Source organism: Ammodytes marinus, assembly GCF_949987685.1.
Source record: "Ammodytes marinus genome assembly, chromosome: 13".
NCBI lineage: Eukaryota > Metazoa > Chordata > Actinopteri > Uranoscopiformes > Ammodytidae > Ammodytes > Ammodytes marinus.
The window spans coordinates 3,641,460-3,658,762 of record NC_137217.1 but is presented as its reverse complement, the minus strand read 5'-3'; the positions used below and the strand labels follow the sequence as shown (position 1 = coordinate 3,658,762).

Below are 17,303 nucleotides of genomic sequence, written 5' to 3'. Positions count from 1 at the left end.
CGGAAACAGTAAAGTCTTCAGACCTGATTTAACAGAGCCGAGTGTTGAAGCGGACCTCAAGTCCCGTGGAAGTTTATTCCAGAGCTTTGGTGCATTAAAACTGAGGGCTGACTCTCCCTGTCTAGTCCTTACTCTGGGGACTGTCAGTAGCCCAGTGTCAGACGATCTGAGAGCTCTGACTGGTTTATATGGGATCAGCAGGTCAGCGATGTATTTGGGGCCTAAACCATTTAGGGCTTTATAGACCAACATCAATATTTTAAAATCAATTCTTAGAGTGACAGGAAGCCAGTGTAAAGACCTAAGAACTGGGGTAATGTGATCCACTTTTTTGGTCCTAGTGAGGACTCGAGCAGCAGCGTTTTGAATTAGCTGAAGCTGTCTGGTTGACTTTTTAGGAAGGCCTGCAAAGACACTATTACAGTAGTCAAGTCTACTAAAAATAAATGCATGGACAAGTTTTTCTAAGTCCTGCTGAGACAGTAGCCCTTTAATTCTTGATATATTTTTAAGGTGGTAGTAGGCTGACTTAGTAATTGATTTAATGTGTTTTTTGAAATTCAAGTCTGAATCTATGACTACTCCAAGATTTCTAGCTTGGTGTGTGCTTTCTAACATAACAGATTTAAGCTGTGCGCTGACTTTTAATTGTTCATCCCTGTTACCAAAGACAATTACTTCAGTTTTGTCTTTGTTTAATTGAAGAAAGTTTTGGCACATCCAGTTATTGATTTGTTCAATGCACTTACTCAGTGCTTGTATCGGACTGTAGTCTCCTGGTGATATGGTTATGTAAATTTGTGTGTCGTCTGCATAATTATGGTAACATAATTTGTTCTTGTTCATAATCTGAGCTAGTGGGAGCATGTAGATGTTGAACAGAAGAGGCCCAAGAATGGAACCTTGGGGGACCCCGCATGTAATATTTGTTCTCTCGGATGTGAAATTGCCTATTGATACATAGTAGTCTCTGTCCTTTAAGTATGATTCAAACCAGTTTAGTACAGTTCCAGAAAGTCCAACCCAGTTTGCTAGTCGATCTAGTAATATGCTGTGGTCAACTGTGTCGAACGCAGCACTGAGATCCAATAAAACTAATACAGAGCTTTTGCCACTGTCTGTGTTTAAGTGGATGTCATTGAGGACCTTAACCAGAGCGGTCTCAGTGCTGTGGTGTTGACGAAAACCTGACTGGAAAACATCAAAGCAGTTGTTCATTGCCATGTAGTTATTTAGCTGCTGATAGACAGCTTTTTCAATGATCTTGCTTAAAAATGGCAGGTTAGATATGGGCCTATAATTGTTCATGACTGATGTTTCTAGGTTGTTCTTTTTTAGGAGTGGCTTGATGACTGCTGTTTTCAGGGCCTGTGGGAATACACCTGTCCGAAGGGACATGTTGACAATTTCTTGGACATCTGAGGCCATACAGCTAAAAACTGTTTTAAAGAAACCTGTGGGTAGAATGTCAAGGCAACAGGAGGAGGAATTCAGGTGTTGTATAATGTCCTCCAGGTTTTTCTGGTTAATCAGACAAAATTCTGTCATGGCATTTGGATTGATTTCAAGTGGGCACAGGGATAAAACATATCTTGAAACCGGTATTGATGTGATGACAGCTTGTCTAATTTCATGAATTTTGTCAGTAAAGAAGGAGGCAAATTCATTGCAGGCCCTCGTGGAGAGAAGTTCAGATGCTACTGACACAGGAGGGTTTGTGAGCCTGTCAACAGTAGAAAATAGGGCACGTGCATTGTTCTTGTTTTTGGTGATGATGTCAGAGAAAAAGACTGCCTTGCATTTCTCAGTTCCGAGTTAAAAGTGCGAAGTTTTCCTTTGAAGATGTCATAATGAACATTGAGATTTGATTTTCGCCACCTACGTTCTGCTTTACGGCACTCTCTTTTTTCTAGTCTGACCTGCGGGGCATTTCTCCATGGGTTTTTTTTTTACCAGAGACGGCCTTCACCTTAGTAGGTGCAATGGCATCAATAATATTTGTAATTTTTGAGTTGAAGTTATCCACAAACACATTAACTGAGATACAGGGGATGAGTGGAGTCTGAGAAAATGCTTGAACAAATTCCTCACTGGTGTTTTCAGTAATACACCGCTTCTTGATTACTTTTGTTTGGTCGCCTTTGTGTATAGTGACTGTACTTTCAAAAAACAAACATGAATGGTCGGAAAGACCCACATCAGTTACAGAAACCTTTGCAATGTCCAAACCTTTTGAAATGATTAAGTCCAGGGTGTGACCTTTGTTATGTGTAGGCCGGTTCACATGCTGGGAAAGTCCAAAGTGTTCCAGGACATAGCACAGTTCTTTAGTACTTCTGTCCTCAGGCTTGTCAACATGTATATTAAAATCACCAACGATTAATACACAGTCAAACTCAATGCAGATTACAGACAGCAGTTCAGCAAAGTCATCAAAAAAGCTTGCACAGTATTTTGGTGGCCTGTAGATATTAATAAAAATGGCTCGAGAGGCTGAATTTAACTTGAGAGCCACATATTCAAATGAAACAAAATTTCCATAAGACATCTTTTTGCATTGTAGAGATTCATTAAATAAAATAGCAACTCCACCACCTTTCCTATGAACTCTGGCCTCACTCATGAAAGTGAAGTTTGGGGGGGTTGACTCGATAAGAACAGCTGAGCTGTTGTCTTGGTCCAACCAAGTTTCAGTTAAAAACATAAAATCAAGATTGTGCTTGGTAATAAAATCATTAATTAAAAATGATTTTCCTGACAAAGATCTGATGTTTAACAAGGCCAAACTTAGTGTGTTTGAATGCGAAGCATTGTCAGCCCTATATACTACAGCAGACTGTGGCTGAAGGGGAATGGATACCAGGTTTGAGAAATTTGCTGTATTAAAGTGACAAGTGTTTCTTGAACGTTTTGTGGGGTTAGTCACACAAACAGCAACAATATGGGGAGGTGAAGTAACCAATAGTGTACATGGTGATGCCGGAGGTGGACAGTAGGGGGTGCTGGAGACTCGAATGGTAACCTGAGATGAGTGCAGAGGAAGAGAGGTGTTGGCGATCTCTGGAGTGGGCGTGTGCCGAGTAAACAGTCACGCACGTGTGGAAGACAGACACACGGTAAATGGCACCATGAAAAAAGAGCAATACATCAAGATTCTCAACAACATCAGGCAGTCTGTAGATAAACTTGGCCTTGGGCACCAGTGGACATTTCAGCAGGACAACGACCCAAAACACAAAAATGGTGAAGAAATGGTTAGCTGACAAACACATTAACGTTCTAAAGTGGCCAAGCCAGAGACCTGACTTGAATCCAATTATGAATCTGTGGAGGGAGCTAAAGATCAGGGTGATGGCAAGAAGAACCTCCAACCTGAAAGAGTTGGAGCTCATTGCTAAAGATGAATTGGCAAAAATACCTGTGGAGACATGCAAAAAGCTGGCCAGCAATTATAGGAAGAGTTTGATTGCTGTAATAGCCAATAAAGGATTTTCTATTGATTATTGAGAAGGGTTTGAATCATTTTGGACATGCCACTTTTTGTTCAAATGTTAATAATGCACAATAATGCCTCTTGTTCATCGTGTTATTATCTTCTGGGAGAAGCCTGTGTCATTTCCAATCAAGAAAAAGCTTGCTGCTTTCATAAAAGTAACTTTAAGTCAAAATTTGCCAGGGGTATGAATAATTTCGGTTTTGACTGTAGTTCCAACTGTGCATCCAGCCTAGGAACAGGCTTTAATAGAGAGTTGTTGTATGCTGCTGTGTTCAGGTGGTGTACATCGCCCCTCTCAAAGCCCTGGTCAGAGAGAGGATAGAGGATTGGAAGGTCAGGATAGAGGAGAAACTGGGCAAGAAGTAAGTCAAGATAACGTCACACACTTATGTTATGCTATATGTTGAAGCACAATTACATTTTTGTGTGTGTGTGTGTGTGTGTGTGTGTGTGTCTGTCTGTGTCTGTGTGTCTGTAGTGTTGTGGAGCTGACAGGTGATGTGACCCCAGACATGAGAGCCATAGCTGCTGCTGACCTGATCGTCACCACCCCAGAGAAGTGGGATGGAGTGAGCAGGAGTTGGCAGAACCGCAGCTATGTTCAGAAAGTGGCCATTCTGATCATCGATGAGATCCACCTGCTGGGTGAGGATCCCAGTTACCCCGTACCGTGCCCCCTCCGCCAGTGGCCTGTACTCACACTTTCTTTTAAGTGTCCGTTGCCACATGGACGTATTGGGTCGAGGGGAACAGTCTCATATACATTGACGTCAGGATCGCTGTCTATGCTCTGCATCAATTTAGTACAGAACACATCCAGAGAGAGACAGGAACACAGACGCCGACAAAACAATAAAACATCCTGTACAGTTTCAGAATAAGACACTCGGTGTTCACTGCAGGTAACAATCTCAAAACAGAGACACATACAAGCATGTCCACTGTTCTTTCACTCGTTCTGATGGGAACAATAACCTTCCGTGCGTTTGATGTTGTGTAAATACCACATGCAGAATCATGTTATCTAGCGCGATTGCCCGTCACTTTTAATCACCGCGGGAACTCCTCTGTCTCGCGACTCCAGCTGTCCGGTGGTGCTGGCCGTGTCCTCTTTGATAACAGAGCCGGTGAGTGTTGACAGACGTGGGCGCACGGAGCAAAACTGATGCCATGCTGCAACACAACGCACACACAGCCAGTGGGATCCCGGGGACACAGCAAACCTGCACCAGACTATGGTTGCGTTCCGAATCGCATACTTTCTACTATATAGTATGTAGAAAAAAGATTTAGGATGTCCCGATTCTTGTGGCCAGATTTAGGATGGTTAGAAGTACCCGGATGTCCTACTTCATGCGGCCAAGATTGTTAGTGTTGAAAAGTGCATCCTATTTGGGTGATTCTGACCCACAATCCAGTGCGCACGTGAAGTGACGTAACATCGACGAAGCCTCCATATGAAAACAAACGGGGATGCGACGGATATAAAAGCAAGAGGCAAGATCAAGGCGCAATGTTATGATGAAATAAGAGAGAAAAGTATGTCCCAATAGTATGCCTACTGCATCCTAACTAGATTATTTTTATCGTCGGATGTAGTATGTAGAATAGAAAAAAGAAAGAGTATGCGATTCTGAACGCAACCTACGTGTATTACACCCCTCATCCTACAAGCTCTTCTTCTTCCATGTTAATCTTGATTGCACCAATGTTCTTCAACTTTGTTCCCTGAAGAAATTGATTCAGATTCCACTTTTTCTATGTCAGAAAACTCATACCAGTGTGAAGGCAGAAACACGTGACTGTTCATTTTGTGTTTATTTTATTTTATTTTAAGATAAATTGAAGGGTTCCATACTCCCTTTTGATTGGACTGTGCCATTGTTTTTGCAGGTGAGGACAGGGGCCCAGTGTTGGAGGTGATAGTGTCCAGGACTAACTTCATCTCCTCTCACACGAGTAAGAGTGTGCGCGTGGTGGGTCTCTCCACCGCCCTGGCCAACGCTCGAGACCTGGCTGACTGGCTGGGCATCAAAGAGGTCAGAGGGTCAACCATTGCCCATCAACACACACAGCAGCACACACACATGCACAGAGGGTGTCCTACAACCCTGGCCTATTGAGCCCAGAGCACAAGACTAATTGAAGCCACACATTTGAGCCTGTGGATGACATTCAGTGAGAAGGGGGCTCTTTTTATTTAGAATTTTGGGACTTTTTGGGGGGTTTTAAATTGTATTATTTATTTGGATAATGAAACAGTTCATTTAAATGACCCTCCATTTTCCAGGTAAGTTTCATACATTTCCCATAATTCCCCAGCTTTTTTCCCATGGAAATTCTCAGGAAATGTAGCGGATATTTATTTGGCCCCTTTGCAACCCTGACAGAGATGGTTTGAAAAAGACTTGGCTCAGTGTTCTCCTGTTACCTTCTGACCATGTGTGCTTAGCTCTGATGGTAGTAGGATCATCTTCAGAAGCCTTCTTCTTTCAGGAACAGACAGATTGTCATCGTGTAAAAAAAGAACAATGCTGCAATGAAGCCAAAAACCACAGTCTGTGTCAAACTCTGTGTTTTTATGCTTCATTTCATGCTTTCCTCAACATATAATATATCATAATAATAATCATAATAATAATAATAGCAATTTAGATAAAGAGATACTCTTGCCTTGGGGTCAATGCTGCAGTTTATCTCTGTGATTGTGTGCAGTCTGAGTACTTGCTTAGTTTCTAATCATCAGGAATGTCTGCAGTGATGCGGATGGATGAACTGGCCTGTCAGCATGTAGCAGAGAAGAGCAGGGAAATGAAACAAAAACCCGTGTTCCAATACCCCATACTTTAACCATTCTAAAATAGCCGGCTATTTAGTATGATCGAAAAAAATAAAAAGATTTAGGATGTCCCAATTATTGTGGTCAGATTTAGCATATTTAAAAAAATACCCAGATGTCCTACTACATCCGGTAGGCATTTTTTTAGTGTTGAAATCAGCATGTTGTTTGGGGCGATTCTGACCCACAATCCAGTGCGCAACCGGAAGTGGCGTCACATCGAACGGAGCAAAAATGTGTCCCGCAAAATCAAAGTGCAGCATCAGAAATGTTTTGTAGAATGTTTCATACATTTTGTTTCTCACACAAGACCATTTAAAATGCCCCGTAATGCATCATTCACCATCTGCCACATACTTAGTTTTAATTGGATCATTTTGGTTTTATACGTTATTTGATGTAAAAGCAGAGACAAAATCACAACCACTAGCATAAATGCTTTGTGGGCAAGTGGGTTGTGTCATTTTCATTTGAATAGAAAAAAAAAGATCTGAGCACTAAGACTTGATGTACAAGTAAAAGAATGCCTACTGTGTTTGAGACACATTCCTCCTATATTCCTATATATATATTTTTTTTTTAACCTTTATTTATACAGGTATATCCCATTGAGACCGAAGACTCTTTTGCAAGGGAGACCTGTTTTCCTTTCCCACGTTACCATTCACACACACATCCATACACCGATAGCAGGCTAACTATCGACATTCACACATTCATATATCACTGCTCTTAATCTGTTCTGAAAGATCATTCATCTCACCTGTGTGTGTGCGTGTGCGTGTGTGCGTGTGTGTGTGCGTGTGTGTGTGTGTGTGTGTGTGTGTGTGTGTGTGTGTGTGTGTGTGTGTGTGTGTGTGTGTGTGTGTGTGTGTGTGTGTGTGTGTGTGTGTGTGTGTGTGTGTGTGTGTGTGTGTGTGTGTGTGTGTGTGTGTGTGTGTGTGTGTGTGTGTGTGTGTGTGTCAGGGATGGAAATTAACTTTTTTGCCTACCAGCCACTGTGGCAGGTAGATTTAAAAATCTACCAGCCACTCATCTTTTTTACCAGCCACTTTTTATACGCAATATCTTTTTTAATATATGCGTTAATGTTAAACAATACAATAGTAAGAATAGCTAATGAAAGTGTTTTTCATACAAATGTTTTCCATCAGAAGTCATTTGTACTGTAAGTAGGTGCTACCAAGGAACTGAGCTGCAAATTAAATGGTACACTCTTACTATATATGATACACAATACACGCCATCTTTATTTCAAAACATTGTATAATTGAACTCCATATATACTCTGGGTTCAATGCAACTTTTTTTCCCAACTGGCCCGCTTGGCCAATAGATCCGAGTTTTACTGGCCCCTTGTATATTTTCACTGGCCCTGCAGACACCTTTTTTTCATCATTTAGTCAATAATTATAATACAGTGTTGAAGTTACCTTTAGATTTCTTTTTTCTTTTTAGTTAATGATATGAAATGTTGATATTGTTTATCACTTTCTCCATATGCATTAGGGATGTGAATGTGTCGACACATTGACCGGTTTTCCACTTGCGCTCAAGTCGAATTTAAAAATAGAAATCTGAAAATCAGGGAGTTATGCCGTTTTATTAATGGGAGATGTCACCGTGTCACGTCTGGTCGTGAGCGCGCTGCAGGAGCGTCACTTCTGCAAGGTGCGTGCATGATGTAATCAGCTACACATAAGAGTCCGGTGTGGGACCATTTTTTCACTGTTGATAAAAAACAGTGCAGTGCAAAAGATGCAGCATAATGTTAAACGCTCGTCTGAGACTATGACGTTAAATCATCTAGAAACACACGATGCCTTCGTCCGAGCAAAGCAGCGTTTCACCGTGAGATCACTAGTGAGTGCGCGAGCCACCGCACGGGGAAGAACTCTGTGGTTTGAGGCTCAAATAATAACCGGGGATATTCTCCCCGTTAGCGATATCGATGGGAAAGGCTTCCCTGTTTGTATGCGATCTGATTGTATGTCTCGAGCCTTAAATACAAAGCCATGTCGGCAAACTGACTGCGCGACTCAAGGGACTGTATGTGAGCCGAATCCCTCCGTTAGTTTCTGTTTCAGCCGACACAATTAAAATCACCTCTAAGCACGGACAGCGTTTAAATAAAGCATCTCATTTGTATTACCATTAGGGCTTTGATGCAAATACTGTAACAACGGCGGCAGCTCTGCTGCTTAAAGGAAAAGCGCAGTTTTCACTTTATTTTCAGCACCTCAACCTCTGCTGTGGGAAGAAAAAAAGGGGGCAAAGTAAGTCGATTGATTTGTCGACTTATGCCTCCACACGTTAACTCGCAGATAGTATTTCCTAGCGGAGCGGATCGCGCCGTAGTTCAGTTCGACTAGAAAGGCAAAAAGAAACTGTTGAACTGTGTAGCGCCCTGTCATCATGTTCATGACGAATGTATTAAATATGCAAATTAGATCGGACCTGACTGGAAAGTATTACCCGACACAGTGGCGGGTGAAGTGACACAATTTACACGCCAGCACGCAAATCTACCCGCATTTGGCGTGTGGCGGGTGTTAATTTCCATCCCTGGTGTGTGTGTGTGTGTGTGTTGCAAGTTAAGATGGCTAAGGTCAGAACACCCACTGTTACTGTTAAGTGAGGAGCACAGTTAATCCCTGGTTGGGTGGGTTCAGTTCTCTTGTCATACTCCTGACAGTCACACATGTTTAGGATAAGACAGGGATAGGAATGGTGTCAGACTGTGCTAGTAAGGGTCTTGGAAGGGGCTGTTCTAAATGAAGTGAAGCAATGTAAAGATCGTGTTGTAGACAAACACAAAGTGATGACATGCTGTGACTGTGGACTGTGTTTAATTAACATGCGTGCCAATTGGCTTTTCTAAGTTAGGTTCACGCAGTACACACACACTGCAATTATCTGCCTTTGAAGAAGAAATGTTAAGCAAACCAAAATTGAGAACATACAGTACTGTGTTAGTATGCATAGTTACCATACCAGAATGCAAGTTTACATACAAAGTGTTTGACATACACTCTGCTTTTTGTAAAATGTTTCCCAATCCTTGTACAGTGTGAGGGGTTTACTAGTTTAGTTTATATCTATATATATATATCTATATCTATACGTATATATAAAATGCTTAACACTTATTTATCCTCCTGAAAAGCTACTATCACTCCAATATATTAGTAATAACTCCTATTATTACAGCAGGTTTCTTCTTTATCTCTCTCTCTTTTTTTCTCTCAAATTCAAATTCAAAATGGGCTTTATTGGCATGAAAGTATTTTTTTTTAAAGCAATACTGCCAAAGCATCAAATAAATCCAAACATTCAAACAATATTCAAACAATACACAATATGTGTCAAAATAAAACAATATGAACCATATTTACATCTGTATGAATATTAAAGTGTGTGTGTGTGTGTGTGTGTGTGTGTGTGTGTGTGTGTGTGTGTGTGTGTGTGTGTGTGTGTGTGTGTGTGTGTGTGTGTGCGTGTGTGTGTGCGTGCGTGCGTGCGTGCGTGCGTGCGTGCGTGCGTGCGTGCGTGCGTGCGTGCGTGCGTGCGTGCGTGCGTGCGTGCGTGCGTGCGTGCGTGCGTGCGTGCGTGCGTGCGTGCGTGCGTGCGTGTGCGCCTCAATCATTCACTGTCCCTCAGGTTGTGGCATGTAAATACATACTGGGCAGCAAGATGTGCCCGGTCTCCTTATCCTTCTCTCTCTCTCTCATTTTGTACATTATAGGAGAAAGTGCATCTCTGTCTCAACCTCACCTGTCCAACAGTGACCACCATTTCTCTCTCTCTCTCTCTATTCAATTCAATTCAAAAAGCTTTATTGGCATGACATTTGTGGTATACAAACAGTATTGCCAAAGCATTACAATATTACAAATAATACAGATAATATCAAAAGAGAACATTCAGAACAGTATGTATATATAACAATGTAAGTATGTACATATAACATTACAGCCAACATTAGCCATCTCTCTCTCTCTGTCTCTCTCTGTCTCTCTCTGTCTCTCTCTCTCTCTCTCTCTCTCTCTCTCTCTCTCTCTCTCTCTCTCTCTCTCTCTCTCTCTCTCTCTCTCTCTCTCTCTCTCTCTCTCTCTCTCTCTGGGGCAAATGCTACCGGTCATTACAACATGAAATTCTACTCTGTAGGGATTAATCCTATATTTGCACCATTACAAACACATTTCACAATTGGCTAGCTTGACTTTTTTGCTCCGCTGCCAGAGCTGTAAAGAGCTGGCGTTAGACTGTCAGCCGTCCATAAATCTGTTGAGCGGCTGTATGGACTGAGCTTTCCACAATCCATTATCTTGACTTTAAAGATGTGTGTGTGTTGACAGCCAGAGCAGCGCCCCCCCCCCCCCCCCCCCCCCCTCCACACAACACACAGCAGCACACCACACAAAATAATGCAGCACATTCTTTCAACATCCTATTAACACACTTTAGAATATAATGGTTGTACACACACACACACACTGCACTGTATCAGCGTATCACACCACTAAAGCCAGCAGACACATCAAAGGTTAAACAAGCCCGACGTACTGCAAGCGATGGCCTCAGTGACAGCATCATACACGCACACACACACACACATTACATTACAGCCAGATGGGGCTCCATGTTGCCAGCTGCTCACATTAAATCTCTCTCTCTTTTTTCTCTCTTCCTCCCCTCCCTCCTTCTCTCTCTCTCTCTCTCTGTGTCTAACAGGTGGGTTTGTTTAACTTCCGTCCATCTGTTCGCCCCGTGCCGCTGGAGGTTCACATCCACGGTTTCCCAGGACAACACTACTGCCCCCGCATGGCCACCATGAACAAGCCTACCTTCCAAGGTAAGAGCTCCACATCCACACAGATACAGCTCATTGTACACATGCTTTATGCACATGTATGCCTGTACAGACTGGTGATAAATTCAAAACATAATTCAAATGAATCAACAGAAAGTGTATGAGTAGGTTTCTGAGCTGAGTGTGATCACGTCTGTTTCCTTTACTTCTACCGCCTATTCAATAGAATACTGCAACCGACAATCCCAGAAACTGTAACAGAATAAACAATCCTTGTACCATTGATGTAAAATGAACATCCCTGTACAGACATTTAGAAATGCACCGATCCTCTATTTTCAGTCTGATCTGATTCCGATATCTGGCTTTTGGATATCGTCCGATACCGATACTGTCCCATATGTGTTGCACTGCATGAGGCAAATGGTGGTCACACGAGATACTGACTGGTTCTGAGTCCCCAGACCCCCAATAAAGCAAAAAAATGCACATTTCAGAGTGGCCTTTTATTGTGGACAGTCTAAGGCACACCTGTGCACTAATCATGATGTCAGATCAGCATCTTGATGTGGCACACCTGTGAAGTGGGATGGATTATCTCAGCAAAGCAGAAGTGCTCACTATCACACATTTAGACAGATTTGTGAACAGTGTTTGAGAGAAATGGTACAATTGTGTATCTGGAATGAATTTTAGATCTTTAAGTCCATCTCATGAAAAATGGGAGCAAAAACAAAAGCGTTTATATTTTTGTTGAGTGTATATAGGATTATCTGAACTGCTTTGAACGGTTTGAATACAGAAGCACATCAGAACTCTCAACTTTTGAATTGATAAATTCTAATATCAATATGTGCTTTATCACATAGCTGTGGTTGAACATTTTAATTTAATTCATAGTTTAAATAATTTAGATTTTTACGTACGTAGATTGCAGCCATATTGAACCTGATACTGATATTGTATCGGATGGGCCCCATCCCTACAGAAATGAACATCATTGTACAGAATCCAAAAAGAATAAAGAGACACAGACATTATTGGATGTGAATTGCTTATTTTAAAATGCATTGCATCTTTATGGAAGAATATGCAGTAGACAGACAGACAGACAGACAGACAGACAGACAGACAGACAGACAGACAGACAGACAGACAGACAGACAGACAGACAGACAGACAGACAGACAGACAGACAGACAGACAGACAGACAGATAGATAGATAGATAGATAGATATTTCAAATCTGTGTTTACCTCAAAGTTACAAGTTCAACATCTTCAATAGGATCCCATTTGGTTTGGGACTGAGCCACAGATGGAGGCTATGGAAGTCACAATGTCATGAGTGACAGGCATCACCTTGTTTGTTTGAGTCCTTTTTTGTATTATAACAGTAATAACAAAATGTAGAATAACACCAACCTCTTCTTTTAAACGTGGCCATGTGTTTACTGGAGCAAATTACTCCCTTCTCCCAAATAATTCAATAATAAACATGGCCATTATTTTGTGCTTACCTTCTTCACAGCGATACGCAGCCACTCCCCAGCCAAGCCCGTTCTGATCTTTGTGTCATCCCGACGGCAGACCCGACTGACGGCCCTGGACCTCATCGCTTACCTGGCCACAGAGGACAACCCCAAACAGTGGCTGCACCAGGACGAGAGAGAGGTATGCTAACACCACAGGGCGGCAGTGGCAAAGTGGGTAGGGAGGTCGCCTCTGGAGTGCAGGGTCGGAGGTTTGATCCCCCACCTACCCGCCACATGGCGAAGTTTCCCTGGGCAAGACCCTGAACCCTGAATTGCTTCAGAGGGCGCCTTGCATTGCAGCTACTGCCATCGGTGTATGAGTGTGTGTATGAATGGGTGAATGTAGTAAGAAATGTAAAGCGCTTTGGGGCTGAGAAAATCAGCCAAAAAGCGCTATATACAGTATCTCACAAAAGTGAGTACACCCCTCACATTTCTTCAAATATTTCATTATATCTTTCCATGGGACAACACTGAAGAAATGACACTTTGATATAATGTAAAGTAGTCAGTATACAGCTTGTATAACAGTGTAAATTTACTGTCGCCTCAAAATAACTCGACACACAGCCATTAATGTCTAAACTGAAGGCAACAAAAGTGAGTACACCCTAAGAAAAAATGTCCAAATTGGGCCCAAAGTGTCAATACTTTGTGTGGCCACCATTATTTTCCAGCACTACCTTAACCCTCTTGGGCATGGAGTTCACCAGAGCTTCACAGGTTCCCACTGGAATCCTCTTCCACCCATTCATGACGACATCACAGAGTTGGTCGATATTAGAGACCTTGCGCTCCTCCATCTCCCGTTTTAAGAAGCCCCAAAGATGCTCAATAGGGTTTATGGCTGGAGACATGCTTGGCCAGTCCATAACCTTTACCCTGAGCTTCTTTAGCAAGGCATTGGTCGTCTTGGAGGTGTGTTTAGGGTCATTATCATGTTGCAATACTGCCCTGCGGCCCAGTTTAAGAAGGTTGAGTGCACGTTTTCAGCGTCATACCAAGAGGTTGGCTTTGGAAAATAGACGTATGAATACTGCCAGCATTGCTGCAGGTCTTGAAGGGGTTGGGGGTCAACCTGTCAATGCTCAGACCATACGCCACACTCTGCATCATACTGGTCTGCATGGCTGTCGTCCCAGAAGGAAGCCTATTCTAAAGATGATGCAAAAGAAAGCCCACAAACAGTTTGCTGAAGACAAGCAGACTACGGACATGGATCACTGCAACCATGTCCTGTGGTCTGATGAGACCAAGATAAACTTATTTGGTTCAGATGGTGTCAAGTGTGTGTGGTGGCAACCAGGTGAGGAGTACAAAGACAAGTGTGTATTGCCTATAGTCAAGCATGGTGGTTGGAGTGTCATGGTCTGGGGCTGCATGAGTGCTGCCAGCAGTGGGGAACTACAGTTCATTGAATGCTAACATGTACTGTGACATACTGAAGCAGAACATGATCCCCTCCCTTCATAAACTGAGCCGCAGGGCAGTACTGCAACATGATAATGACCCCAAACACCCCTCCGAACGACCACTGGCTTGCTAAAGAAGCTGAGGGTAAAGGTTATGGACTGGCCAAGCATGTCCCCAGACCTAAACCCTATTGAGCATTTTTGGGGCTTCTTAAAACAGGAGATGGAGGAGCGCAAGGTCTCCAGTATCCACCAGCTCCATGATGTTGTCATGAATGAGTGGAAGAGGATTCCAGTGGCAACCTGTGAAGCTCTGGTGAACTCCATGCCCATGAGGGTTAAGGTAGTGCTGGAAAATAATGGTGGCCACACAAAATATTGACACTTTGGGCCCAATTTGGACATTTTAACTCAGGGGTGTACTCACTTTTGTAACCGGCAGTTTAGACATTAATGGCTGTGTGTCGAGTTATTTTGAGGGGACAGTAAATTTACACTGTTATATAAGCTGTAAACACGCTACTTTACATTGTATCAAAGTGTCATTTATTCAGTGTTGTCCCATGAAAAGATATAATGAAATATTTGAAGAAATGTGAGGGGTGTACTCACTTTTGTGAGATACTGTAAGTCAAGTCCATTTACCATTTTACCACATGGACACTAGGGCTGTGCTAATATAACCATACGGCAATATGTCCTGATATTTATTTTTATGATATCTGTATCGATTCCTCAGCTCCAGTATCGATATTTTAGTGTGGGTAAAAATAGGTTGGTTTTAAACAGGTTGTGAACTCCAACCCTTCCGCTCATGTAGATATCGCAGTACGGCTAGTTGCCTCAGATTACTGGATTTTGAATTTGAATTAAAGTTTTTGAACTTAATTATCAATATAATGTGATGTGATGTATTAACACCACCCAGATCTAAAGACAGCCGCTTGTATTTCAGCTCCGTTTTTTTACCTTTTCATTGAACTATGTAGAATATACGCATCGTATCGCAATGTACCGTGATATATCATATTGTCCTTGCCAATACACAGCCCTAATTTACAAAGGTGGCCAGAGCAGCTTTAGTGCTACATCTGTTATGGGCAGGCTGTGTTGAGCTGCACACTGAGTGGAGCTCACCCACGTTTGTTTGGCAAGAGGCCAATACAATACATGTAGTTTAAAGAGCGTAAAACCCAAGAAATAGTCTTGAAGCTAAACATACACTTTGGGTACATGCGGTATGCACATATAACCCTAACCCCTAACCCTAACCCTATAGCACAAGTGAACACCAAGTTCTTCCACAGCCTGTATAGGCCGCACACATATTCCAAACCCTTTGCCTTTTGCTCTCCCTCTTGGTCTTGCTTGAGTTGTGCTGATGCTTCATTTTCTCAGGAAGGTTTTACTGTAATTACAGATGAAATTTAAGCCAATTTGTGCCGGGAAAAAAAGGTCTGTGTCCTCCTCCTGGAGGGGGGGGGGGGTTCACATGGTGTTTCAACAGGATGTATGAAATACCATGTGGTTGGTAGGTTAGTCATTTACTCTAAGTCCTTGAGGATTTAAATGTGTAACATGGAGATTGAGAATTTATAATCAGTATTTTTGAGACATGGAAATAATGTACTGTAGTTTACATTGACAAAAAAACAATTGCCATCACCCTCTAAGCTGTGAATGGTTGCCACTGGGCCATAGGTCTTTTGTAACACTCACTGTCGTATAGCTCCGTACAGGTTGAGCGCTGATCTTCCAGATGAAATTGCCTTCACTTTGTCATCATTTGGCAGAAATAATTGGTGAATTTTTTTTTCTTCTTCGTCTTTTAATCATACTGTACGACTGGTTTACATGGATAGCATTTAATAACTCAACTAGAATATGTTATAAATATTTGAGTGATACACATGGAGCCATAGAAAGTCCTGATCCCTGCATATCCCTTGTCTCAATGCTAATAGGTCTGTCTGCCTCTCTGCACTGGCCCGTGTAGCAGCTCAGCTCCCTGCTGTTTGACTGACAGGCTCTCAGCGGGACACACACACACACACACACACACACACACACACACACACACACACACACTGCTCCAACCCCCCCCTCTCTACGACCTGACAGCTCTTTCTTTACTGCCTCAAACCGCAGCTCCGTCTCTCAGGGCTCATGTTCACTCTTCCCTTCCATTCTCTTATATTCTTTCATATATCCTATTTCTGAATTGATTAGTTGGAATATTTGAAAGATGCACTTTAGTTTGTTTCATTGATACTACGCATGCATTTTTCAAAATATAGTCCTATATTTTGTTTGAGTTTGGCCAACTGTTCATCCAATCTACTTCACATGACTGGTGTGTTGCTTAGAACCCAAGGTAGTGTAGAGAGGGAGAACCCAAGGTAGAGTAGAGAGGAATAACCCAGGGTAGTGTAGAGAGGGAGAACCCAAGGTAGAGAGGGAGTACCCAAGGTAGAGAGGGAGAACCCAAGGCAGAGAGGGAGAACCCAAGGTAGAGTAGAGAGGGAGAACCCAAGGTAGAGTAGAGAGGGAGAACCCAAGGTAGTGTAGAGAGGGAGAACCCAGGGTAGTGTAGAGAGGGAGAACCCAAGGTAGAGTAGAGAGGAAGAACCCAGGGTAGTGTAGAGATGGAGAACCTAAGGTAGAGTAGAGAGGAAGAACCCAGGGTAGTGTAGAGAGGGAGAACCCAAGGTAGAGTAGAGAGGAAGAACCCAAGGTAGTGTAGAGAGGGAGAACCCAAGGTAGAGTAGAGAGGAAGAACCCAGGGTAGTGTAGAGAGGGAGAACCCAAGGTAGTGAGGGAGAACCCAAGGTAGAGAGGGAGAACCCAAGGTAGAGATGGAGAATCCGAGGGAGAACCCAAGGCAGAGATGGAGAACCCGAGTGAGAACCCAAGGCAGAGATGGAGAACCCAAGGCAGAGATGGAGAACCCGAGGGAGAACCCAAGGTAGAGATGGAGAACCCGAGGGAGAACCCAAGGTAGAGATGGAGAACCCAAGGTAGAGAGGGAGAACCCAAGGTAGTGATGGAGAACCCAATGTAGAGAGGGAGAACCCAAGGTAGTGTAGAGAGGGAGAACCCGAGTGAGAACCCAAGGTAGACATGGAGAACCCAAGGGAGAACCCAAGGTAGAGATGGAGAACCCAAGGTAGAGAGGGAGAACCCAAGGTAGTGATGGAGAACCCAAGGTA

The 17,303-nt window shown here is 42.8% G+C and overlaps 1 protein-coding gene across 1 annotated transcript in view; it reads left to right on the top strand.

Annotated features, from left to right (window-relative positions):
• Positions 1–17,303, top strand: part of ascc3 (activating signal cointegrator 1 complex subunit 3) — a 202,833-nt gene that overhangs the window by 149,035 nt on the left and 36,495 nt on the right. Inside the window, exons 26-30 of the mRNA XM_080039406.1 lie at positions 3,773–3,858; positions 3,975–4,141; positions 5,390–5,535; positions 11,070–11,190; positions 12,679–12,821. Coding sequence (XP_079895532.1) covers positions 3,773–3,858; positions 3,975–4,141; positions 5,390–5,535; positions 11,070–11,190; positions 12,679–12,821 — 663 coding nt within the window. The remainder of the gene's footprint in view (positions 1–3,772; positions 3,859–3,974; positions 4,142–5,389; positions 5,536–11,069; positions 11,191–12,678; positions 12,822–17,303) is intronic.